General features: G+C 37.2%; 1 protein-coding gene across 1 annotated transcript in view; it reads left to right on the forward strand.

The window, feature by feature from the left end:
- PREX2 (phosphatidylinositol-3,4,5-trisphosphate dependent Rac exchange factor 2) overlaps positions 1-27505 on the forward strand; it is a 261658-nt gene that overhangs the window by 67317 nt on the left and 166836 nt on the right. Inside the window, exons 4-8 of the mRNA XM_058668713.1 lie at positions 626-730; positions 3446-3547; positions 7822-7983; positions 14973-15106; positions 20917-21020. Coding sequence (XP_058524696.1) covers positions 626-730; positions 3446-3547; positions 7822-7983; positions 14973-15106; positions 20917-21020 — 607 coding nt within the window. The remainder of the gene's footprint in view (positions 1-625; positions 731-3445; positions 3548-7821; positions 7984-14972; positions 15107-20916; positions 21021-27505) is intronic.

A 27505-nucleotide genomic window follows, 5' to 3' on the forward strand; every position in this document is an offset into this window, starting at 1 on the left:
CAGACTGTTGTATTATGACAGTTTTGAGAGTATCTATTGTTCTCTGACTTTTCTGTACTAATAAGTATCTCTGAAATGACCTTTCAGGTATTGTTAGAGTCTGTCGTTGTCTTAGTCCCTTGTTGCTGGGTATTCTCTGGTTTGCCAGTGTCTGTTAAACCCAGCTATCCAGATTGGTGTGTATGAACTCCAGGGTGCTGTGTTTCCCTGTTGGGATATGATCTGTGCATGCTTTTGCTTTAATTTGGAAACACACATTGCTGTCCATCCCTGGCAATATTAGATTAATCTCTCCGATCTTGCTCAAAAGACACACTAAGAGTTGTGTTTCAGTTCTCCAGGCAAAAGTGAGTACCTGCCTCGTGTTTTGCCACTGCTTGGCACACTTCTCTGTTGTGTTCATTATATTGGAGTATAGTTAATATGCAGCTGTTTCTCTCCTTTCCTAGACTATTCTTCATGGAGCATGGTTAATAAGATACATTTATATATTTTGTAAAGAAAACACCCAGTATGGCTCTTGAAATAGTGTAAGCTGTTAGTAAAATTTGCCTTTATGTATGACATAAGTTAACATTTTAAAATGATGAATGGAAGACTGATTTAATCTCCCTTGAATTCACAGAAAGACAAATTTCGTATCTATGATGAATACTGTAGTAACCATGAGAAGGCACAGAAACTGCTTCTGGAACTTAACAAGATAAGAACAATCCGGACGTTTCTGTTGGTAAGTCTTTTAAGTGTTATGAGCTAATTAATAATTCCATGCTGGTGTTTGTTGGTGGTACAGTAAGAGCCAAGGAATAACATTAGTATGTCATAATAAATTAATAGTTTTTTTTAGCAAGCCCGAAATAAGGAGATAGAGTCCTTCAATAAATGTAGAGAGTAAGAATATGGATAAACATGTAAATGGGGAAATACTGTGAATGCCCTCTTCTGGTTGATTATGAATTGTTGGTGAGAGCACATGGGATCCTAATGAAAAATCTTGTGCCAGAGTTCAGCATTGTCTTACATCCTCAACTCCCCGGGGCTTAATTTACTTCTGCTAGGAGAGTTATAAGTAGGGCAGTAACAGGAAGGAAACAAATCATGGATATGGAACAAAATAATTAGAAAAATTGACCTTTCTCCTACATACACTTCTTAGCCAATTTTTTTTTTTTTTTGAAAAAAGAAAGACAAGAATTTATACTTAATTTCTTTAGGTTACCACAAATGTGTGTTGGGACAGATTGTAAATGTACAATTCAGTGATGTTTAGCAAATTGTTTTGTTATGCAACCTGCCCCCAAATTCAGTTTTAGAACTTTTCCATGCTCTGAAAAGAATCTCTTCATCTCTCCATCTCTCTCCATTAACTTTAGGCAACTGCAGATTTGTTCATCTCTATAGATGTTTCTCATAGAGATTTTACGTAAATGGAATCATATAATCTTTTGTGCCTGATTTTTTTAAAAATTATTTTGTAAAAAAATACTGTGTGGCTTATCTTGTTATACCAGGTACCTATTTTCCGTTCAGTTTTATCACTTAAAGGTATTTCACTGAATGAGTATTTTATATTTTGTTTATTCACTTGCCAGTTAATATACTGAGCCCAGATTTGGCTACTTTAAATAATGTTATAATTATCTATATTCAAATCTTTGTGTGATATATATATATATATGTATATATATATACACATATATGCATTTTTGGTTGGGTACTTATGGTACATATATGTTTAACTATTAGGAAACAACTGAACAGTTTATCAGGATGGCATTGCCACATCCACGTAACATTTGTGAAGATTCCGTTACCCTATTTCTTATGCTCAGTGTACTAGTGGGGTATGTGGTGTTATCTTACATTGATTTAAATTCACCTGTTGCCAGTGACTAATGAAATTAAGCATGCTTTTATGTGATTTATCTTTTTAGTGAAAGGTGTATTTAATTTTTTTTCACCCAATTTAATGTGGAATGTTTTTGTATATTGATTTATAAGTTTTCATAATTTTGGATGCAATGCCTATATGAAATATCTGCCTATTAATTTGAAAATATTTCTTCTGGTGTGCTTTACTTTGAAATCATAAGAGTCAAATGCATACACACACACACACACACACACACACACACAGCTCCCGTCCATTGGTTCACTTCCCAGATGCCACATTGATGAGTAACCACAGTCAGGAGCAAGAAGCTCAGCCTGGGTCTCCTGTGCCAGCAATACCTGAGTCTGGAGCTATCACTCCCAGCATCTGTATTAGCAGGAAACTGGAATCAGGAGACAAAGCTAGGCACTGAGGTCATGGCATTCCTGTGTGGGACATGGGTGACTCACCTGTTGTCTTTTTTTTGTTGTTATTTAAAAATCTTTAAAAAGATGCATTTATTTATATGTGGAAGGTAGATGTACAGGGAGAAGGAGACACACACACACAGAGGGAGAGACAGAGTGTGTGTGTGTGTGTGTGTGTGTGTGTGTGATTTAGAAAGACAGATCTTTATTCTCTAATTGGTCCACAGTGGCTGGAGCCAGGAACCAGGAGTTTCTTTTGGGTTTTCCGAATGAGTGCAGATGCCCAAGGACTTGAACCTTTTTTTTTTTTTTTTTTTTTTTGCTGCATTCCCAGTGCATAGGCAGGGAACTGGATTGAAAGTGGGGCAACTGACACTAAAAATGGGATGATGACATTGCAGGCAGAGGATTAGCTTATGGACTCACTACAGCACCAGCTCTTCATCTGTTGTCTTAACTGGTGTGTCATGCACCAGCATATTTACATTTTTTCTTTGAAAAATAAATTTGTAAATTTGGAAGTGGGCATTGAGGCACAGAAAGCATAGCTGGTAATTGCGGTATGTGTGCCTTATTTTTGGAGCACAGGGCTTTACTACTCTGCTTCCAGTCCAGCTTTCTGCCAGCACAGAATATGATGGCTCACATGCTTGGGCCCCTGTCCCTCACGTGAGAGCTCTAGATGGAGTCCTGGGCTTCTGCCCTCAGCCCTGCTCAGCCTTGGTGTTGTTGTATTTGGGAAGGGAACCAACAAGGGGAAGACTAATCAAACAGTCTCTGTGTATCATTCTACTTTTCAAACAAATGAAAATAAACATTTGAATACTTAAAAATTCTAATGAAATTCAAATTACTAATTTTTTCCATAATATCCATATTTTTGTGGCCATGTTTAAGAAATCTGGTACTTTTTCTGTGAAAATTATGTTTTCCTTTCCCTGCTTTTCTCCATCTATCTCTGTCTCTATTTCTAGCTTTCTTTTTTGAAATGTTATTTGTGACAGTATGGCTTGCTCATCCTAGAAAAGAAAATATTTTCAGGTTTTCTGTATAGAGTTTTATGGCAGAAAATATTTCTATAGACCTATGCTCAAAAAAATATATACATATATATATATATAAAATTATGTTACGTTCACCCTAGAACTGTATGCTTCTTGGAGGAAGGAAGAATACAGATGTTCCCCTTGAAGGCTACTTGGTGACTCCCATCCAAAGGATATGCAAGTACCCTCTGCTTTTGAAGGTATTTCTTGTGCAACCTAATTGTAGCAGTATATTTCAGTCTGAATATTTTTGCTGATGATCTTTTAAAGAATTATCCTTTAGAGATTCTAACATTCTGAATAAAAGGCAGGCCATATTTAGAAAATGTTTGTTACAAAATGTATGATGGAGAAGAAATCTTTAGTAGAAAAGTCTGTAAGAATGGCTTTAAGTGCTATTTGTAGAGAAAATGCTTGTTTGAATTTCAATCACATTGAACATATTGGTTTTAGCATAGCTCCTATCAGATCCATTGTAATCACTGTTGGTATATTTTTAATTTTCTGAAACTTGATGATTTCATTGTTTTAATGAAGTTGAGGTTAATATGATGTAATGTAGGAGCCAAGTTTTAAAATTGTTACAGAAACTGATATGGCTTACATGCGACAATAGATGACAAAATTTGGAATTACACTGCTACAAAATACACCCTGTGGAAGATAGGAAAGGCCCCTGTAATGGTTATAGATCTGTGATCTCATTACATAACCAAAATCATAATAAAAATAATGTAATATACTGAAAGCAGCCCTTATTGCAAGGGGTTATGAAACATCAGGATGGCAATTTTTCCAGCCGAACTTTTTGTAGCTGACATCAGGATAGGCAGATCATGGTAAAAGTTTATTATTTGAGCTCATTGTTCAAAATCTAAGGGTTTACTTATTTAGCTCTGTGTCGGGGCCATATAATCTAACCCCTTACGATCTTGGCTTTTCCTTCATGAAACAGATATGTTGATGAGGCTAATGAGGATGATGAAGAAAAAATTAGTTCATATCTACAGGAATGTGTCATTGTGTATGCGTATGTGTACAAGACCCCATAAGAGAGTACTTCAAAATGTTTGAAAAAATAAAAGGAAGCATTTATTTTGGTATGATTTTTGGAATTACTGCACAAGTAGAGTCTTCAAAATGCTGCGGAGAATCAAGCAATGACGATGCAATGAGTTTAACAAGATCCTTAGTATTTGTCTGAAAGGTAAACTGAAGAGACAGAGAGATCTTCCATCTTCTGCTTTGCTTCCCAGATGCCCAGCATAGACAGGGCTTGGCCAGGTGCAGCTTGGGACCAGAAACTTCCTCCGAGTCTCTCACCAGGGTGGCAGGGACTGAAGTACATGACCAGTCACCCACTGCTCTCCAGGGTACACAGTAGTAGGAAGCTGGATTGGAAACAGGTGGGACTCAAACCCAGTCACTCTGAGATGGGGTGCAGTTGTACCAAGTACTGACTTAAACTACTGTGACACAACATCTACCCTTAAATCGTTTCTTGTTCCACAAAATAAACACACCTTTGCAGTATATTTTTTACAACTTTTTGAAGTATTATGATACATGCATACCCATGTTTATGTAATGATGAACTATTTTATATAAACAAGCAAAAAAGTTTAAATTTATTGTTGTTTTCTCAGATTTATATAATTAGAATGCGTGAACATTTTTTGCATTAAAATGTTGGACTTCAAAAATTAAATTTGTTTATTTTTACTGCTCTATTTTTATTTATTTGAGAGGGGGTCAGACAAAGGGAGACAGAGACACTCAGTCTAAAAGAACGCTTCCCCTCTGGTTTACTAACATAAGAGTCCATGTGAATGGAACTGGATCAGGCTGAAGCTGGGAACCTGAAATTCAGTCAAGAGCTTCCACATGTGTGGTAGGGACCCAACCACTTTACTGTCACCATGGCCTCCTGTGACATGCACTAGTAGGAAACTAGGTTTGGGAGCAGAGCCGGGACTCAAAACCAGGTACACTAATAGGGTAGGTATATAATATAAGTCTTTTTAAACTGATGTCTTAATCTCCAGGCTAAGTAACCACTCAGCACCATATACCCTGCATGTATGTTAGCTATTACTATTCACATCTATTTAATTCTGATTTGTTTTGACATTGTAATTACTACCTAGTATCTAAATTTTCTTCTTGATTTACTTTTTTACAAAACAAATGTCACAGATTTGAATTAAAGTATGGTTTTGCTGTGACTGTCAATTGCTTAAATTGGGTATCTGGGAACATTTGAGAACAAATCTGAAATTGCTTGTCTAATCCAAAGACTGTAGAGAAGCTGACCCAGGATCTCCATTTCTGCAGAGCTTTGGGTCAGGGGAACTGGAGCCTGGGTGACCTCTGTCTGAGAACTACTGAAAGCTTTCATTAGGGACTCAGTTTGCATGTGTATTGATAGCTGTGCTTACACTTGATCCTGATTTTGGAATCGTATAAGAGACTTGCTTATTCAAAGAGTGGGAAGGAAGGTGAGCAGGATAGTAAGAACCACACACCTAGACAAAGTGGTTATTCTAAAATGACTGGTTAGGGAGGACATCAGATAATTGGACCTGACCTCTCAAATGACAGTAACAGGGTCAGAGCTTTCCCTGTTTTGCAGAGGGAAAGAACCATGAAAAACCCATTAACTCCTGTAGTAGATATGCTGATGTTAATGATTATCTTTGTTCTACCATCAACTGAAAAATTGTGCTGGTGTTCTCTGATTTTAGACATTTTTACTCGCAGAAAATGTTAAAGGAATTGAGCTACAGTGTGGAAGTTATACTTGTTTTAGTTGTACAACTTGAAATTATTTTGTCCACCAGTCAGCTCTGGATGTATCTCAAGTAGCTGCCTGAAGGTTATTACTGGTCTTTTCTCTATTTCATAGTACATAAATTCATGTCTCAATTCCACAGTTACCCATGGGTACAATACCATTTTAGAGCTCCAAATCGGGGCCTGTAGCAACGTGGCCACTTCTTGTAATGTAAATGCACTTCTCCTTTTTAGAATTTCTAGAAAAGCCTTCATATCTTTTATGGATGTGGGATCCAGAATAACTTTTCCAACATTGTATTGGTAGTTGTGTAACATTCTTCAGAATAAAGCTTGATCATACTAAATGTGGAATGGCAAAACTTTCAACAGTTAGAGAATTCCAGAGAGTCCGACAAATCTGAGCTTTCCCTCTGAATGCTGAAAAGCAACACAGTTCATTGAAGGAGTTGCCGCTGGGTCTCTGCAATCATGTTAGCTACATGAGGATGACAACTGTAGTAAAAGAAAACAAAGCAAAGCAAAACAAAACCTAACAAATGACTAATTAAAAAGTAATGTGGTCACAACTGTCTAGACAGTGGTGAAGATGTTTAATGTCTTTTAAATAGCTAAAAGGACTCCTAAAAATATTTAAAAGATTAAAGATTACTTTAGTTTTAATATGTTAATGGGAAAAATGTAAATAAAAGATCCCCCAAAAATCATCAACACCAAAAACCAAGAAAGGAAACTAGTGGCTCAATGACAGTTCATTGATCACTGATAGTGAATCTGTGTGTGGGTGGATAGTATAAATTACATCTTTAATGATGAAGTATTGTGGGATTTATGAATTACCTTTCCAGAGTATAGGACAGTTAAAAATAAGCTTCATCTATTGCATACATTTATAGTGTTTCAAAAATGAGGAAAATTACGCATAATTATTTTAGAATTATGGGACATGCACATCTGTGGACTTAATGTTCTGTTAGGTTCTAGGAAAAAGAAATTAACCCGTAAAGATGTGCTTCATGAAGATAGGTTTGTGGTGTATCGGATTAAGCTACTGCTTGAGATGGCAGCATCCACATCCGGTGCCAGATGAGTCCTGGCTGCTGTGTTTCCAATCCAGCTTCCTGTTCATGTCCTGAAAGGGTGGCAGAAGATGGCCCGCGTTCTCGATTCCCTAGCATGCACCTGAGAAACCCAGATGGAGTTGCTGGCTGCTGGCTTCTGCCTGGCTGGGTGTTGCTCTTGTGGTAATTGTGGTAATTACCAAATTACCAAAGCTGGGTGTTGTTTCTTGGTAAATGGGGAAGTGAACCAGTGAGTGGAAGATTCTCTTTTTCTCTGTGTCTTGTAAAAAAAGACACGCTTCTGCTAGAGTGTAAGTCAAATTTATAAAAATGTTACACATATCAGGTGAGCTTTGTGATGATTCGAAAGAGAAACTTACATGTTTTTTAAAAACAAAGTAAGTTTTAAGTAAAAATTAAAATGACTCAAATTGTTCATTAGGGGTAACTCTTATTCACTGATTCAAGCGTTTGTTTTTGATTCTAATTTTAGGGTTTTGATGTCACTTATGAAGGTGGCTTTCATGATCTCAGCAGTTTTCATTTTCTGGTCATTCTGACCTTCCTGGACCTTCAGAGCTGAAGACCAAGGGGGGATCTGATTTTTTCTGTCTTAACAGGAGTTGCTGAAGCGGACCCCGCGCAAACACAGTGACTATGCAGCCGTGATGGAAGCCCTCCACGCCATGAAAGCTGTCTGCTCCAACATAAACGAGGCCAAGAGGCAGATGGAGAAATTGGAGGTTTTAGAGGAATGGCAGTCTCATATTGAAGGATGGGAGGTACGTTCACTTTGCTCATCAATGGACCGTAAAGTTGTTTGAGATCATGTCCTTGGAGCCAAACTCCTGGCACTGTAGGGAAGGAAAAATTGTCATTTTCCTAGATATTGCTCAAAGACTATCATCCATTCTGAACAGTACTATTGTTCATTATAATTTTCAAGTAGCTTTGAGGTGGCAGTTAATTGACTTAAGTTCTACTGGAGAAGTGTGTGATGGAGCCCGTAGATGCTGGGTGGGCTCCAAAATTTGCTGTGTCAAAGGTTGTGCATCATGAATCATCGTTTCTGTCTTGAGTTGGGTCAATGAGTGCATAGCCCGAATGCCCCAGAGAGCAAAAAGGTGACAAGCATTCATATGTGCTCTGTGGTGTGCTTTTCGGATTCTAAGATGCTTGATGTTCCATTTCAAGGCCTTGTAATATCTATAGCTCTTGGTTTCAGGAAGGCAAAGAAAATGCAACCCAGTGCCTGTTTTTCAGCTGTGGTAGTCCTTAATCCTAGATTTCTTTTTTGGTTGAAGTTCTAAAATGTGATTTCATTGCAATAAGAAGAAACAAAACTCAATTTCTGTCTTTAAGTTGCTTTACTTTTAAATGAGTATAAACTTTGGGCTAGGATAGATTTCTTTTTCTTTTTTAAAATAAGCAGTCAAGGTGTTTTTTTGTTTGCTTGTGAAGATTTCTCAGCCAGATACTATACTGGATAAATACAAGTGGACTGCTTTTATCTTTGGGGCTTTATAATTGATTAATTTTTTTAATTTTCACTATGTTAGTTTTTATGTAAACGCAGTGTTCCGTCTATCCAGATATGCAAAGACCCCTCAAACAGTGACCTTGGGGAATTCAATTTGTCTACCCTGCACTGTTAGGAAGTGAACTGGGGTCTGACTTAGCTTTCCCTTTGTTTCTGTTCTTCTCTTTCAAGTGTCCAGGGTGACCTCCTATTTCAGCAGGAACGCTTCTTCTTTCAATCACTTAAAATAGTTGTGTGTTTTACAGTTGATTCATGACGATGATTTCTTTCCTGGGGAGCAGTTGCCCTGCCAGGATGAGAAAAATGGTATGGAGTTTGCTTTTGCAGTCTTGTCATTCAGACATTCAGACTGAATTTGCCTTAAATTGTAGGACTTGTCAGTAAAATCTGCCTGGCTTTTTACTAAAACTGAAACTTATCAGGCTTTTTCATACTCTAGGGAAGCAGTAAGGCATAATTTTTATTCTTCTGATGTGCATCCTAAAAATTCTCTTAACTACCGAAAGGTGAGATTTCTTGAAAGTGACTAGTTTTCCTTGCACAGTAGATACCAGCTATTCAAAAGGAGAACATATGTGGATCATTACTGTTTCCTGCATAGCCTCTTAATCGAGGATGCCTCGACTGTCCTAGTCTTAGGGCGTCTTAAAATACTGAGTCCAAGAGAAAAGTATTAAAGTTCAGTGGTGGAATGATGGAATTTTGTTGAGTATGTGGGGAAGTCAGATAGAAATCTAACATTATTTACAGATTCATTTAGCTCAAAATTTTGGAGGTTCAGAAGCATCGTTTGGTATCTAGTTCTGGTGGATGGCTTTGGAGAGGCAGGAGTGAGGAAGACGGAATTGGTATTTGTAGACTATGTCTAAACCAAGGCTGTACGTCTCGAACGTTTGATCAGATATTATGATCCATATTATACCAACTTAAAAATTACGATTATTTAATTTACTCAGATTCTTAGAAGCAGGAGGTGGTGAAGTTTAGAGTTGAAAATAGGCAACCTGATTCTTAAGCTCATATTCCTTAGTGTGTGCTGTGGTGTCCACTCAGAGCAAAATATAATGAATTCTTTTGATTAAGTTTGCCTTTGTGCTTGCCCTCTAAAAGTAAATGGCTTATAGGAATTATTTTCTTTTTCCCAGCCTTTATGTAGGCATTGTGGCACACTGTCAACATTGATGTAACCTCAGCTAAGATCTGAAGTTTGTTTTAATTGTCTATTTTTGAAGTTAGGCCTCCTATTACTATAATTTATTATTTCAGATAAATGTCTTACTCAACATTCAAAATGTTCCATGAGCTAGTCTGCTAAAGGTAATGAATGAAAAGGATTAATATGTTTTAGAAGAGTCCTCACGGCTTAATCAGTCTGTGTGTGTGTGTGTGTGTGTGTGTGTAACAGGATGGTCAATCTCAACTAACCTCCTAGATGATGAATTACAATGTAACATTCACTGTAATTTTTAGAGTTAAGGGCATGGGGGCATTATATTGTTCAGTCGTTCAGTTTTATGCCTATTTGGAATTGATCCCTCAAATGTAGGAAATCACAGGGAGAATTTCTCAATATATGAAGGTGTTGGGAAAATGAAGTCTAAGTTTTTTGTGTGTGTGTTTTAGACTATCAGGAGAAATAGAATAAAAATTTGATAACTTCTTAATTACGTTTTCCCATGGAGAAATACAAAAGCATAAAGCCATTTGAAAATCACATGTTAGTGGTTTTGGAATTTGTTTGCCATTTACATTTATTTAATTTGTGCCTGAGAGTGTGTTGACTTCAAACCATGTTCTCTGCTTGTTTCATGAGTCAGGTCTTCCAGAGACTGGTGATGGGTCATGTTCCTTTTGCTCTTGTGTTAGGTGATTCTGTAGCCAAGAATTGATTTAATGACATGAGACAGAACGGATTTATAGATGGTTCTCGTTATTCGAACATAAATGATTAAAAAAAAAAAAAGACAGCCATAAAGCAAATCGACTCAAACAGGACAAAGAAATTTCATACTAAATGGAATGGGGAAAATATATGATTGAAAATTTATCTTGGTACAATGAAAATTTACATTACTGACCTTTAAAATTTACAATATTAGTATGTAGCAAAATTCAGGTTATCATTTCCATCAATAATTTCAACCTTAGGAAGTGGATCCAATGCTGAGCCTTTGGTGGTTTGGGTATGCATTTTGTTTAATAAATATGTAATAAAATCGGTGTCATATGCTTCATTTCATGTTTGGTTTCATAATACTTTAAAAATATCTCTTTTTTGTAAGACTATTCACATTTTTGACTGATTTTCTCAAGGGACTCCTTAGGTATCGAATGTGTTCTCATGGGAAGCACCCATTGAGTTGTGAGTCTTGCTCATTTTTCTTGCTCTGTGAACTCATGGAGTTCAGTTAGCTCTTCCTCTGTCATTCATTGAGTATGAGTGGAGACATTTCAAAGCTTTATGTCATTTTTCATCTTTTCCCAGTCAGTTATGTTTTTCTGATAGTGACGTCCAGCACTTAGACTACAAAATGAGGGAGAAAAATGATAGAGTGACGCAGAGAGAAATGGCAAGGATGCCTGAAGTTTTTGTGTAGGCCATTGCATAATAAATAGTTGTATAGCATAATGAGGGCAGCTTTCTGCAGGTGTACACAATGACATAAGATTTAGTACACTGCCTGACGGGTTGTAGAACTGGAAAAAGCTAATTTTTGTATTCATCTAACTTTTTTTTTCCAGGAACAAGTATGTGTTTCCTAAAGAATAGATACTCAGATTTAAAAATTATATTTATTTTCAAAATGAAGGTGAAATGGTAGCCAAGTAAAGCAAATGAACACTCAGTGGTGATGAAGTTCACAGTAGATATTATGGTGACCTTGTACCATATTATAAAATGTCCCTTATGCCTTGGATGAAGGCTTGCAGCCTGGACTCTTTTAAATGGAAATGTGTGTTTTTTCTCATTGTCAGCAACTCTGGCCCTGAGCACCTCTCCTCCAGTACTCAGAGCCCATGAAGCAGGAATGTTGAATGTACTGACCAAATAAGATGAGCATCTCATTTACTGGAATGGGTCCTATCTTAGCTTCTCTCTATTTCTAATTTTAAAGGTTCGTGGAAGTCTTAACAAGCCTTTCAGGTGTGCATTCTGAGCTGTACAAATTGAGAATTACACACTTTATTTTAAAGGTTCGTGGAAGATGGAATTTAAGGGATGCATTTATTTTGGTATAAAACTTGTTTTTTAAGATTTATTTTATTTTTCCTCTGAATAGCAGAGTAGTTACAGAGATGAGAAATAGAAAGAGAAATCACACACACACACACACACACACACACACACAGAATGAGAGAGAAAGAGATCCCTTCTATCCTCTGTTTCGCTCCTCAGTTATCTGCAATGGCTGAAGCTGAGCTGAGCTGCAGACAGGAGCCAGGAGCTTCTTCCAGGTCTCCCATGTGGATGAAGGGGCCCAAGCACTTGAACCATCCTTAGCTGCTGTCCCAGGAATATTAGCAGGGAATTGAATCAGAAATAGAGCAACTGGGACTCAAATGGGTGCCCATATGGGATGCCGGCATCACCGGTAGAGGCTTAGCATACTCTTCCGTGGTCCTGGCCCTGCAATTTTTTTTATTTGATGCATGGAAAATATTTAAACATTTGAAATATCTGAAAAAAGGAAATGAATCTATAATGCCTTGAAAATGTTAAAATCCTCATAATTTCATTTCCATGTACTTTTTGAAGTGGCTTATGTGCTTTGTTCTTTTCCAGCTATATGTTAGACTTCTTTTATTTTTGTCATATTCAAACAATTATTCATTTTCTTCATTGACAAATAAGTGAACAAAAATGGGGGAGAAGAAAGAGGGGGAGGGAGGGAGGGAGGGAGGGAGGGAGGGAGGGAGGGAGAGAGAGAGAGAGAGAGAGAGAGAGAGAGAGAGAGAGAGAGAGAGAAAGAGAGAGAGAGAGAAAGAGATTGGTTCTTCAACTGATTCATTCCCCCTTGAGCCTGGGCCAAACTGAAGTGCAGAAGCTGAAATTCATTTGGGGCCTTTCACTTGCACGACAGGTGACAGTATGCTGTTTCTCAGGGTACACAGTAGCAGGAAGGTGGATTTGGAAGCAGAATTTCCTGGCTTAAATTAGTCTCTCTGTGGTAGGATGCAGGCATCCCCGAAACTTTGCAAAAGCTCAGCTTGTTGCCACAGTTTTTAAATTTTCTAGTTTACCTGATATTCTCTTTTTAATAAATTCTATTTTTTTCTGACTGTCTTAGAAATTACATGCTTGTATACTTTGTTTTTTTTCACTCTAATGTTTATAACTTTTTTTTTTCCTGTGTATTTTGGAGCTTTAGTTATTTCATCCTAACCCTAGATAATTGCCTTTCTGTTCTAGGGGAAGGACAATAAATCGATCTAATTTTTGGAATATTAAAATTTTATTTACTTAAAAAAAATAAAACCATAGCTTTTTAAAAATCCAGAAATGATATATTTTATCATGGTAAAAGATAACATTATTTAAATATTATTTTCAACTGTCTACTTACATTTGGGTAGATTTTAAGTGAGAGGCAAGATTTGTCTAATTCGCAGACAATGTCTGCACTTGGCCTAATTCTCTGGTATATATAAGATTATACATACATGTTGCCAAACATGTTTTAATCTTCAGCTGCTGTTGTCTTAGAGATAGAGCTCTGTATTAATCATGAGAAATCAAAGGCATGCTGGGCACTCTGTAGTTTAAAATACAAATGTAGTATTAAGGAAATATTGTAAACCACTTTCTTAGTATTTAGATATTTTGCACATTACAGTGTAGATTTCTTTAGTACACACACAGTTATTTGGGAACTGTTTAATTGCTCATGGAAGATATTTAATGTCTTGTTGACAATGTCCTACATTGACAGAATATGTGAAAAGGTTATAATGTGCTAATTTGAGAAACCTGCTGTAAATGGCAGAGGCACTGCATCTCAGTGACAGAAACGCCTTGGTTGGACTTGGTAAGATATCATCTGAGTGATGTTTGTGTGCATGATAGGGTACAATTCGCAACATAATCAGGGACTCTTGAAACTCTTATGGGGTGGGTTTTATGGTGTTTTCTAAAACTTTCATTAGTTGGTGATTAAGCTGGGTTTTTGAATTGCTTATTAAAAATGTGTTGCTCTTCAGCAGGTCTATTAATCTCACTGTGTTTTGTGAAGCGAAACAAGGGGAACCTGCCATGGGGTCTTCAGGAATGCCTCAGGCATACTTTCTGTTGCATAACAGGCAGGGGCATGAGAACTTCTTTGTTTATCAATAAGGATTACAGGATTCAAAAAGTCAAACTGTTTAAGTACAGGATGGAAAGAAGAGACCAAGAGGTTTGGTTGACTATTCAAGCCTTTTAAATCAGTTATAAGATAGAGTTTCTATTATGTTAACTCAATTTTATATAACATAATCCTCGCACTTATTTGTGAAGATGATTAAGATGTGGAAGAATGTTCATATTTCTGTCATTTAGGGATCTATGTATCATTTTTGAATAGATTAATTGGTACAGTGTTTGGAAGATTGATTTGATATGCAAATTAGGACAGTATCAGCAATAACTGCTTAGTACGACTTGGTTTACATGAATCACTCTTTAATGAGGGACATTGTGTACTTTTGTAAGACTAAAGCCATTTCTGCTAATTTCATATATTATTTCATCCATTATACAGAGAATAAAGCTTTAAGTAAAATCTTTGTGTTTTCCTTTCTTTTCTTTTCCATTTTAGGAGTGAATATATACATTGATACCTGTTAAAGATTTAGACAGTGTCATAGTGATACCCTTATGGAACACTTTTCCCATGTTAGGAAAAAAGAAGAAAGGAAAACTGTAGGCATTAACAAGAAAGTAAATTAGTTTGAAATCATCTGCTCTAAAAATAATATAGATAGCATGTATAATATGTGTTCTGAATGCTCGTGTACATAAAATATAGGAGAGGGCTTTGTGTCTCTCCTTGGTGATTCCAGCTCCTGAAGCTGAGCAGGAGAAGCCTGGGAAGGACAGAGACCTGTATCAGTGTGTGGCCCTTTATGCAGTTAGGACTTCATCCTGTGTAGTCACAGCTTTGACAAATCAAAACAACGATTCTAATGAGAAAAGTAGCAGAAGTGTTTCAGTCAATTAATCAGGTATTGCTATTTCTGCTTTTCCTAATCTAGGGGTCCAACATTACTGACACGTGCACCGAAATGCTAATGTGTGGAGTCTTACTGAAAATTTCTTCTGGAAATATTCAAGAACGAGTGTTTTTTCTTTTTGATAATCTTTTGGTATACTGCAAAAGAAAGCACAGGTAAGATCCTAAACAAGGCGCCCTTCATCAGCAGCAGCTCGTCCGTCACGCATGCTCAACCCTCTCCTTTCCCAGGGTTCATGTCCTAGTAGGTGGCAGCTGAACATCCTCCCAGCCCAGTTCCTGGATTGCTACTTTCACATTCATGTTAGATGGAGCTGAGAGCCGGTGCAGGGAACTCAGCCACAAGGGAAGTAGGAACCCATCCCTACCTGCCTCCTCCCAGTTCCATGTTAGTAGGAGCTTGAAATCAGCAGTGGGGCAGAGACTCAGGGTTCTAGCCCAGGCAGTGTGCTAAGTGTACGGTGTCCAAAGCAACATCTTACCCACTATACAAAATGCACCCTACAAAATGCTAACTTTATATAAGACACATTTGCTTTAGTGAAAGGGTACCAATAAGTTTCATTCAATTTAAAAGTGAAGAGTGAGGGTGAAAGTGCAGGATTTGGTGTGTTTGAGTGATTTTATATTCCAGGTTTAGAGGTTGAGGAACTGTGTCCGGATGTGTTCTGAAAGTGTGAGAATAAGAGACATGAATTGTCTGGCTTAAAAGGTGGAATAAATGGAGTATCCTTCTTTACCTCTTGAAATGTTTTCTTTCCCAATTCAGTTAGTAATATGACTGGAGCAAGTTAGCGACTATTTGGTAGCCATGCTGCTGATACTCAATAGTACTGTCATCTGAACTGTTATATTGAGTTTCTGTAGGAAGAGATATTAATTCAAAAATACAGTGATGTGGATTGGGCAAGGTGTCTCAACATGCTGATCCTCTGTCTGCACTGCTAAACATCCTATATGGGCACCTAGATAAATAAATCTTTCAAAAAACTATAGTGATGTGAACTAAGAAAATGTAGTACTGTAACATCTTCATGAAAGTGCATTATAGTACTACGTTACAGTCTTTATAGTTCATATCACTATAGTATTTTTGAAGATTAGAACCAAAACATAGTTAAATTTTTGTTGTTTTTACCTTAATGTTTTTAATTGTCTTTTACCACATGTGAAAATTAGTTCACTTATTTTTACCATAAACTTCTAAATTTTTTATGTTCAATAATATGATTGGGATGAGTAGAAATAGAATGTAGTAAGTATAGAAAGGGTTGCTAACTCACTTCTGTGTGTCTTGTTTAGTGCATTTGTTGTAGCTTTTGAAGGTATCTGTGTGAGATCCATTCTCAGTACTATTGATCTTATTTTTTTATATATACCCATCATTTATCCAAAGCTTTTACAAAATTAGCCATCAATGTACAAATAAGGATATGATAGGGTTTTCTGGTTGTAATTGTTAAATAAGTTATATAACTTAAAATTTTAGCAAATTAAAATCTTGTTGGATAGCAAATAACCTTATTGAAAGTATAATCATTGAGCAAATACATAGTGGTTAGAATTGGAAACAGAGTTCTGTCAGGGTGTTCCTTCCCTTCTGGAATTGAAGTCATGCAGTAAACTATGTTTCCTTTGATTGAAAATGCCACATCTATTTAATGAACTTCACCTAAACGTAGTCTTTTTAAGATTTTGACAGTCTGGGTTTGGCTCAGTAGCCTAGCAGCTTCAGTCCTTGCCTTGAACATGCCTGGATCCCAGATGGACGCTGGTTCTACACACAGTGACCCTGCTTCCATCCAGCTCCCTGCTTGTGGCCTGGGAAAGCAGTCGAGGATGGCCCAAAGCCTTGGGATCATGCACCCATGTGGGAGACCTGGATGAGTTCCTGGATCCTGGCTTTGGATTGGTGCTGCACCAGCCATTGCGGTCACTTGGGGAGTAAATCAACAGACAAAAGATCATTCTCTCTGTCTCTCCTCCTCTTTGTATATCTGACTTTGCAATAAAAAATTCTTTTTTTAAATCTAAAAAAAAAAAAAGATTTAGACAACCTTTGGAATCCAGGGTAAACTGGGCCTTTACAGACCTCTGTAGTGTTGTGATTATAGTAACAGAGACATGATTGATTTATTTAAAAATATATTTGTTTCAAGCTAGAGAGACCAATAGACACAAACCTTCCATTTGCTGCTTCAGTTCCCGAATGCTCACAGCTGCTCAGACCTGGGCCAGGCTGAAGCCAGGAGCTTAGGACTTAGTCTGAGCCTACCATATGGGGGACAGGGACTGTAGCATGTGAGCCACCACTTGCTTTCTCTCAGAAGGCTGGAATGGAGAGTGGAGCCAAGGCCTTGAACTCAGGCAGTCTGATATAGGATGGCTGGGCAGCCGAGATGGCAACCCAGGTTCTGCACCAAAAGCTTACCTCTAACAATTGCTTAAAGCACACAGTGTCAGATTAGGTGTTCTAATTCTGGATCTTTACAATGTTATTAATCTTAGACACACTTATTTTTTAAACAATGATTTGTACTGTATACAGCATGAAAGAAGACTGTTTATTTTGACCTGTGTATGAGGTTTGTAACCTAATACTATAGTACACTATCTTGTTATGTTTTTGTATTCAACAGTTTTCTAAAGTTCATATCCAATTTGTGCAGCAATAATTTATTCATTTTGCTTCATGCATATTCCATTAGTTTTACAATTTAATTCTTCATTCTCCTATCAATGGACTTCTGGATTGGTTCCCGTTTTTCTGCTACTTCAATATTCTTGTGACTCTTTCCTGGTCATAGTAAAACTAAAAATTAGGAAATGAGGTAAATGTGCAGCATTGTATGATGGACAAAATTTCTTTCAAACCCAATGTTTTCTTTTTTTTAAGATTTATTTGTTTTTTACTGGAAAGGCAGATATATAGAGAGGAGGAGAGACAGAGATGAAGACCTTCCGTCCAATGATTCACTCTGCAAGCAGCCACAATGGCTGGAGCTGAGCCAATCCGAAGCCAGGAGCCAGGAGCTCTTCCAGGTCTCCCATATGGGTGCAGTGTCCCAAGGCTTTGGGCCATCCTCAACTGCTTTCCCAGGCCACAAGCAGGGAACTGGATGGGAAGTGGAGCTTCCGTGATTAGAACTGCTGTCCATATGGGATCCCGGGCGCAAGCAAGGTGAGGACTTTAACCACTATACTATCGTGCCAGGCCCATACCCAATGTTTTCAGTCTTGAAGGGATCAAATACCTGTATTTAAGCTGAGTGCTATAGTATTATGTGGATGTTTAATAGATTTTAATTATGAATATTAGTGCCCACAGGTCAGGGGAAATATAGAAACCTTGTACAGAATTCATAATAGGATTGTTAATGCATGATTATTAGAAAATTTGACCCAATGATTGAATTACTAAATATATAAGATTCATTATTGTTATTATATGTAGTGTTTTATATGATACAGATATTAATTCCTAATGTATATAAAATATTAAAATAACTTTCTTTAATAATAGTGAAAGATTACTAGCTTTTGGAGTGCGTTTAGGTCATTTGACCCAGGAATCTTCTTTTTTTTCAAAGAAGTCTGAGATATAATAGCATTTTGAGATTTCTTCCTTATCCATCCTGTCCATTCCAGAGAATATACAAATCTAGCCTCCATTGCTGGCTCCACCTTCTTGCTCATGGTCACAGTGGGAGGCAGAGGGGGTCCTGAAAGGGCTTGGAACCTTGCTTCACACAAGGGAAACCTGGTTTGCATTTCTGACTCTTCAGCCAATTCCAGCCTTGGGTGGAATAGAGTCTCTGTTTATCTGTCTCTTTTGGGCTCTCAAGTAAAACAAAATGTGAAAGGAATTGAAAGGTAGATTTGAACAATGATATACCGATTTGCAATGATTTTTTTTTCTTACCTGGTACCTTGATGTTATTTGCTACCAGGTGGAATATGCAGTAACTTGCATATTAGTCTGCTCTTTATTCTTCTTGAGTTTGATACCAGTGTCATGGTGACTTTGGTGCTTTTTTTTTTAAAGATTTATTTATTTTTATTACAAAGTCAGATATACAGAGAGGAGGAGAGACAGAGAGGAAGGTCTTCCGTCCAATGATTCACTCCCCAGGTGACCACAACGACCGGTGCGCGCCGATCTGAAGCCGGGAACCAGGAACCTCTTCCGGGTCTCCCATGCAGGTGCAGGGTCCCAAGACCCTGGGCTGTCCTCGACTGCTTTCCCAGGCCACAAGCAGGGAGCTGGAAGGGAAGTGGAGCTGCTGGGATTAAAAATGGCGCCTATATGGGATCCTGGTGTGTTCAAGGCGAGGACTTTAGCCACTAGGCCATGCGCCTGGGCCTGACTTTGGTTCTTAATCTGTAACATTTACTTAGATTTATTAATGAAGATTATTTATAAGCTATTATCAAAGTAGCCATAAATATCATAAAGTGGTAAAGTCTGTGGGCTGCCAGCCACTCTAGTCCGATTAGTTAATGAAGTTGTCTTTAGAGATGATGGACAGATAATCCAGGAGTCTGCAGTATTTTGTGAGGGAGGAGTGCAGACTGGGTTGGTAGCATTTTGGAGACCCCTCCTTTCCCCATGTGAGCTTGTGCAGGTATACCTCTCATCGCAGGGAAGAGGGGCTCTGCTCTTACTGTACAGTCACGGCTTGACTAGGGCTACACTTTCTCCATAGTGAAGTAAACCAACGATAATTTCAGTCTATTACATTGTAAGCTGGACTTTCACTAGTCAAGTGGAATACTTCATGTCAACTGAAATCTCTTCAGTGATTTTTTTTATTCTTTTTGAATCATTTCTTAGAATATGTCCTATTTAAAGAATGAAAACTTCACCATAAGTATTTAATAATTCAAATTAATCCTTAGTTCATTGTTACGAATGTTCATCTGTACACCTGGGTTTTTTTTTTTGTTTTTTGGTATGCTGTAGGTATAGCTAGATATCCTATATGCAAACTGAAATGTACTTAAGTTATTTTGATAATAAATGAAACCTTTCTGAAGGATTGTGCTTATGTTAAAAGGCTCGTTCAGCATGAAAACACTGGTATTATGCAAATGCAAGAGGACAAAGGATGTTTACATCTGCATCTTGATCAGCCTAAGAAGCCAGTCAGGCAGTCCTTGAAGAGGGGCCAAAAGTAGTAACTGAATATTTTACCATGGCTTCAAATTAATAAGAATTTCCAGCTAGTTACTGTAAAAAGGAAAGTGAAGCTGAATAAAACTCCAATGAAACATTAAAATAGCAATTCTTTACTGTGAGAGTTCAAATAGGTGCTGCTGGGCTCAGCGTGGTAACCTAGCGGTTAAACGCCTCACTCACCTTGCATGTGCCAGAACCCTATGTGAGCATCGGCTCTAATCCTGGTGGCCCTGCTTCCCATCCAGCTTCCTTCTGGCTTGGGAAAGCACTGGAGGATTGCCCAAAGCCTTGGGACCCTGCACCCTTGTGGGAGACCCAGAAGACGTTCTTAGCTTTGGATTGGCTCAGTTTTGGCCATTGAGGCAGCTTTGGGAGTGAATCTTCTTCTTTCTCTCCTCCTTTCTGTATATCTGACTTTCTAATAGAAAAATAAAATAAATCTTTAAATTAAATAGGTGCTTCTGTTGTCCTGTAGTGGAGAAACTACTCTCATAAATGTGTGTTATCCTGAACCCCAAGCTTCCATTTTTTTATTTCACAATCTGATATACGGGTCATGTCTTGTACAGCAACCAATGCTGTTGTGAATGGGAAGGAACTAGAAAAACAAACGAACAAACCAAAGCAAACCAAACCAAAACAGAAACAACCCAGCAGAAATCAAAAATTTTGATGTTGTAGGTTGGATTATTGTCTTTTATCTGAAGGTTGGCTTAATAGCAGTTGTTTTAGGATTGTTTTTCATTAAGTTCTCTAACACAGTCTTTGTGATTTCATTCACTTTAAGACGATTGAAGAATAACAAGGCTTCTACAGATGGCCACCGCTACCTTTTTCGTGGCCGGATCAATACAGAGGTGATGGAGGTGGAGAATGTGGATGATGGTACAGGTGAGTGATGCAGAAATTTAAGATGCAGCACCAGGGGTGGGCGTTGTGGTGCTGCAGGTGCATTCCCTTAATGGTGTGTCAGTTCCAGGCCTGTATGGCCACTACACACTCACCATCCAGCTTCCTGTCAGTACTTACTGGGAAGTTACACATGCTTGTTCAAGCACTGGATCCCTGCCACTCCTGTGGGAGACTGATGGACTTCCACCTTCTGGCTTCAGCCTGGTGAACCCCGGGCTTTTGTGCACATTTGGGGAATAACCCAGGGAATGGTTTCTCTTTCTCTCTGTCTGTTGCTGTACTTTTCAGGTGGATAAAAGTAAATAAATAAAGATGGAGTGGCAATAATAACTCCTTATGTTACTCGACTCACCACACCAAATTAGACTTAAGAAATAACTTTGTTAAATAGAGCAGTTGAGTAGGATTATAGAAAAGGTGAGATAAAGCAATGTAGGAATGTAAAATTGGAAAGGCATATTTGGATGAAATACAGTTGTTTTCAACACAGAGGCAGAGGAATAGCTGAGTAGTGGTCTCAGAATGTTTGTTTCGATTTACCTTCAGGATATTCCCCATTCCTTACATAGAGTATGTGTCAGAAAATATTTAATGGTTAAGTTTCTTTAAATTTTACTTGATTATATAAGCATGTGTGATATCTTCCTTCATTTGCTGAAGAGTATAAAATATTACAGATCTGTTTTATCTACACAATATTTACTATGATAGGCAGAGCTTCAGTTACCATGTGGAGAATTATGGATAAAGAGAGGGTGTGCTATTTTAAAAGATCATTTTAAGTGCCATATTATTCAAAGGCAATGAATTTTTATGCGGTAGATTTGAAGGGAGAGATGTGTATAAGCACGTTTGTTAGATAATAATTAGTCACAAACATTAAGTGAAATAAAATCTTAAAACTTTTGTTTTCTCTTTGAAAAAATAAAGTCCATAAAATGAATGTTTAGTAAATTGAATCAGATTTATCCCCCGTGATTTTAATTGCTGTTTCAAAAATTTTCTTCCTGAGGAAAAGATAAGATGAAATGAAAGATAGAAATTGGTGGGAAAACAAATTAAGTGTTGTTATATTGTTGCCATATCCGTAAAGAGAGATATCTTTCAGTAGCAACATGAATTGGAACACAAATCAGCTCCCCATCACCTGTATACCTTCCTGGTCATCCCAAGGTCCTAGAAGGGGAAAAGAGTATTTATAATCTGTCAGGGCAGAGTTCTCAGATGGTTTTGTGTGTGCTGTGTTTCTATTGTATTGTTAACATCCTGACAAATTGTAAAGTACTTAAAATAGTGAGCCATGATGAATGCAAACAAGGGGGAATACAGGTAATGTGCAGAACTCACCTGGGGAGCCATGTCATCATGAGGAAAGGTTCGTCATTTGCTAATGATGCCTTCCAGGTGTGCAGCTGCAGAGAGCTGGTCCACGTGGAGTTCCATTTCAAATCCCTTTGTGTGCTGCAGCGTGGAATATTGTTGAAGACAACTCTTCCCACCCTTGCTAAAAAGTGGACCTTACATCATGTACACAGTATTATTATTATCATTATTAGAGATGTATTTGAGTTACAGAGGAAGAGAGAGGTAGAGACAGAGTGATCTTCCATCTGCTGCTTCACTCTTAACATGGCTGTAAGAGCTATAGCTTGAGCTGGTCCAAAGCTAGCAGAAAGAATCTTTTTTGGGTCTTTCCCATGGATACAGGGGCCTAAGCACTTGATCTGTTCTCTGCTGTTTTCCCAAGTACATTCATAAGGAGCTGAATTGAAGGTGAAACAGCCGGGACACAAACAGAAACCCATATGGGATGCCTGTGGAGCTGACTTTGCCAGCTGTTCTGAAATGCCAGCCTGGAGCACATTAATTTTTATAAGATGGTAGTAATTCATCATATTCTTTTTAAGTGAACTCAGTAGTGACATTAAGAAATGTTACCTGTCTAAATGTTAAGAGTGTCTTGCCCCAGTAACTTGACTTTCCAAAGACATCCAAAAGCCCACTTTGTGTTTGAATTTGCAGCAAGATAAAAGCAGAACATGTGAACCTTTCACTGGGTTCTTTATTTTGCTCTACACGTCCCACCTCTCCTCCACATGATGTGACTGTTGCATTACCACTACCTGTACTGGTAGGCTAAGTGAATTTTGATGATGATGACTATACTTACAGTTCCTCTAGGAAACTCAGGCATTATGTAAAGAACTCTAGGAACCCAGAACTTTGGAGAATAGGGCAAATAATGTAATGGTAGATGCTAAGGGAATGATCCTTTGAGGGGTGACTTTGATGGAGCATTTACATGGAAGGGCCACAGTTTCAGTTGCATGAGAAAGTTTTATTGTGCTGGTAATGTTTCAGTCTTTTGGGCCTCCATTCCTGGGGTTTTGGACCTTATACTAGAAAGGGCATAGGCTCTAGTGATTTGAATTAAGAGGAAGAAAGGACATTGGAATACGTGTAGTTGGCATAAGTTAATTGTATGGTGGGTTCTTTGAACATGAATTTGCAAGTCTTAACCTTCATTGAAACAAGATGAAGAACTTATTGGACTATATTATTCAGTTAGTAGTATTTATTTTTTTCTGTGCATACATAAACTTGCTACAAGATAACCTGGAAAATTTCCAGATGGCGGTTGGATACATTCTCCTAGTTTCTTGTAATGAAAATTTATTTGTTTTTGTGGATATATCCATTCTACCCCCTGGGGAAAGTGTGTATCATCTGCCACAGTGGAGATGCTAAAATAGAATTTTTGAAGGTGGATAGAGCTTTGGAGATCAGTTCATGTTTCCTGTTAATATTTCAGGTGATGTAATGAGGCCAGTGAAGGAGCAGAACAGTTGCAGAGATGGATTGTGGTAACTTAGTTCTTCTAAGGCAGGATCTGGGTGCTTTACCAGTTTTCTTTCTGATTTCTACCCTTTGTCATTTCCACCAGGGAATCTTTAATTCTTTGGTAATACATGTTCTTACTTTATATTATGTGATTAGAGCTGTGATGCTGAAAGATTTCAGTAGAGCAAACTAATGCCCACTTGCCAAGTACTCCCCACACTTGAACCCTGTATAGGTTGAATGCCAGGTGGACAAACACTGTCAGGCTCACTTACAATTGCCAAAACCCAAAGAAAAAGCTGCTGTATTTGGATATGAATTGAATTTTTGATATTGAAGTGTATTTTTGAAAATGGAAATTAGGTTAGAAAAAAATTTATTCTTTTGAATTATAAAAAAACTCGTATTTTTACGTAATCCAGGTATGCAAAATAGTTTTCTAAGAAAGAAACTATCAGACAGCTAATTGCATTGACTAAACTCCAAACATACATGGGAAGTAATTGCACTTAAATGGAAGCTAAATATATTTTTGACCAAGATGTTTGTATCTCAATGATTTTGCTTTTGTTTGTAATGCTTAATGCATTGGGTTACTTCAGAGTTGTATATTAGTGTAGAAAAGTATGTAAACAATGTTACAACATGTAGAAGTTTAAATAGTTGTATGTTTATTGCAGTCTAACCATATTAAGCATTCTTTCCCATGCTCATGGGAGATGTTAATCACTGTATTTGTATTCAGCTTTGATCTGATCATTCTCTGGATTTCTACTCTTTCAGTGAATCTAACTTGATTTTTCTTTGGGCATGTTTTACAGATGTTGGTTTAATAGGGATGGTATAAAAAAAATAAAACAGCTTGAGAACAGCAGTAGGAAAGCTGTTGAACTTCCTCACATTTCGTTTTCGTGATAATATTCCTAGTGTATGCTTGGAAGTCATTCAGAAAGTAGCACCAGGTCATTCCCATTCTGTCTTTAGAGCTAGTTCATTTGCCTGGTAGGACAGAGGACAAGAATATTGACCTTTAGAAAATGTGGTTTCTAGTTCAATATTATAAAGACCATAGCTTTAAGTACAATAGACCTATGTAAATTGGATAATTTGATTTTTTTAAATTCTTAAGCTGGTAGGAAAAGTGCAAACTGTCATTTTTATTTATTTTATATATTTCTTTACTTTCATCTACTTAAAAGTCAGAGCAACCGAGAGAGAGAGAGAGGTAGGATCAGACAACTAGATGGCAAGAAATCTTTCATTTTCGGGTTCACTCTCCAAGTGCACACAAAAGCTTGGGCTGGGCAGATCAAAGCCAAGAAACCAGGATGCCACATGTCTTCCATGTGGATGCCGAGGACTGAGAAGCTGAATCTGTTGGCTCTTCAGGATGTGCATTAGCAGGAAGCCGAAGTAGAAGGACAGACAAGGACTCAAATCCAGACACAGATTTGGGCTGCTAGTATCCCAAGTGACTCATTGATATCCCGAGTGACTTAATCTGCTGAGATACAATGCCTACTCCCTGGCTGTAATTTTAATATAAATGTTTGATAGCATCTTAAATATTGAATTCATTGTTTTAGCAAAATTGAATTTTTATGAGATTTTAAAAGCATTTCCATAAGTTTTCCTTTTTATTCATGAATGAAAACAAAAATTAAAACTTGAGTCTGCAACCTTGTAACTTGTTGCATTTGCATAAAAGTATTACTTTAATGATAGCCATGTTTTATTGCCAAATAAGCTTAGTTTTAAATTATTCCAAAAATGTTGGTAGATAAACTGTAGTTGCCTTAAGCTGGATTGAATTCATTTTGAATTTAAAAACTAATAGTGATTTTACAGTGTTGAAGAAAGTATTATATATAATAGTTCTTTTTAGATGCACTTCAATTTTGAATATGCTAATTTAAATTATGCATTTCAAATGCATTTATTGATTAGAAAGACAGATTGATAGAGAGAGGGTGAGAGGAAGAGAAAAGGAGATGTTCTATCTTGTGGTTTACTTTCCACATGGCCACAACAGTTGTCTGGGCCAGGCTGAAGCCAGGAGCCTGGAATTCCACCCTGGTCTCCCACATAAGTGGCAGGGGTCCAATATGTGTGACATTCTCTGCTGTGTTTCCTAGGTACATAGACCCTAGGGGAATGCATTTGAAAATTCAAAAAGGTCAGGGAGTAAGCCTCTTTTTAGCATTTTTTTCTCAATTAGAGCTTTTTTATTTTGATGTTTACCCTAAGTGATCTCACGTTTCTTTGAATACTGGAAGATTTTGTGTTATTATTTAGTATAACCAAATGTTTATTTCAAAAAGAAATTTGATGTTTCTCAACAGTCAGTGTTCATATGAGTAAATTGTAATTCAAAAAATTTCCCTCGGAAACTTATACATTCATATAATTGATGAAAGGAACAAGAATTTAACGCATTATTTAGATAATGGCTTCTTGTCATTTTGGAAATGAATTGTGACAATTTCTTCTGTTTACTGGCCTTTGTGCACAACACTGAGATATATTATTGGATATATGTATTATATATATTAATTATATAATTGATATATATTAAATATATTATATATCAATTATATATGTAATTGGATATATACTATTCCTCTCAATAAGCTTGTATCATATTGAAATGCAGGTTTATGGAGAGGAAACCAGCATGTGTAGAGAGTTCTAGTGTACCAATTTTGGAAAACTCTCACGTCACTGACAAAAGCTGTATGAATTTAAGAGTACTGAATTTGCAAAAGGTGTAGCTTTAAAAGGCCCGCTGCTTTGTTTAGGAAGCCTTGTTGCTTAACTATTTGTGGGATGAAATGAATGACTAAAACTCTTGAGCTTTGAATATCATTTTGATTCTGTTCTTTTTTGACACTTTATAGAAAGTCATTTTTTCCTTTTTAATTCATTTTAAAATCTATCTATCTATCTATCTATCTATCTATCTATCTATCTATCTATCTGAAAGGCAGAGTGCCAGAGAACGAGAGAAGAGAGAGAGGATGGGAGATTGGTGACAGAGAATGGAGAGAGAGGGAGAATGAGAGAGAGAACTCCCCCAACTCCTGGTTCAATGTCAAATGACCACAATGGCCAGGTGTTGGAAGCCGAGGACAAGGAATTCAGTCTGCGTTTTCCGCATGAAGGGCAATATCTAACTGCTTCAATCATTACTGCTGCCTCCCAGAGCCTGTGTTAGCAGACATATGAAATCAGGACCAGACTGCAAAACTGGGAACAGGCACTCCAATGTGAGATGAGTGTCTTATCTGGAAGATTACTTCCGGGATCAAATAAGTATTTTAGATAAACTGAAGCCCAGAAATTTCTGTTCATCATTTCAGATTTTTTTTTAATTCCAGAGGACAAAAATACATGGACTCTTTCATAATATTAGCAAGAATGTTGTTTGTGGATAATTTTTTATTTTGAGGAATGGGGATATTCAGTGATATGCTTTGATTAAAATTATGGAACTGTATATGATAATATATTTTGAAATAAATGGGACATAGTGGTATAATTACTTATTGTGTAAAATATCTAGCACTTCATATCATTATGGACTATGTGCACTATATGCTGAGTAGCATATGAGTATGTTTATG

Source organism: Ochotona princeps, chromosome 9, assembly GCF_030435755.1.
Source record: "Ochotona princeps isolate mOchPri1 chromosome 9, mOchPri1.hap1, whole genome shotgun sequence".
Classification (NCBI taxonomy): domain Eukaryota; kingdom Metazoa; phylum Chordata; class Mammalia; order Lagomorpha; family Ochotonidae; genus Ochotona; species Ochotona princeps.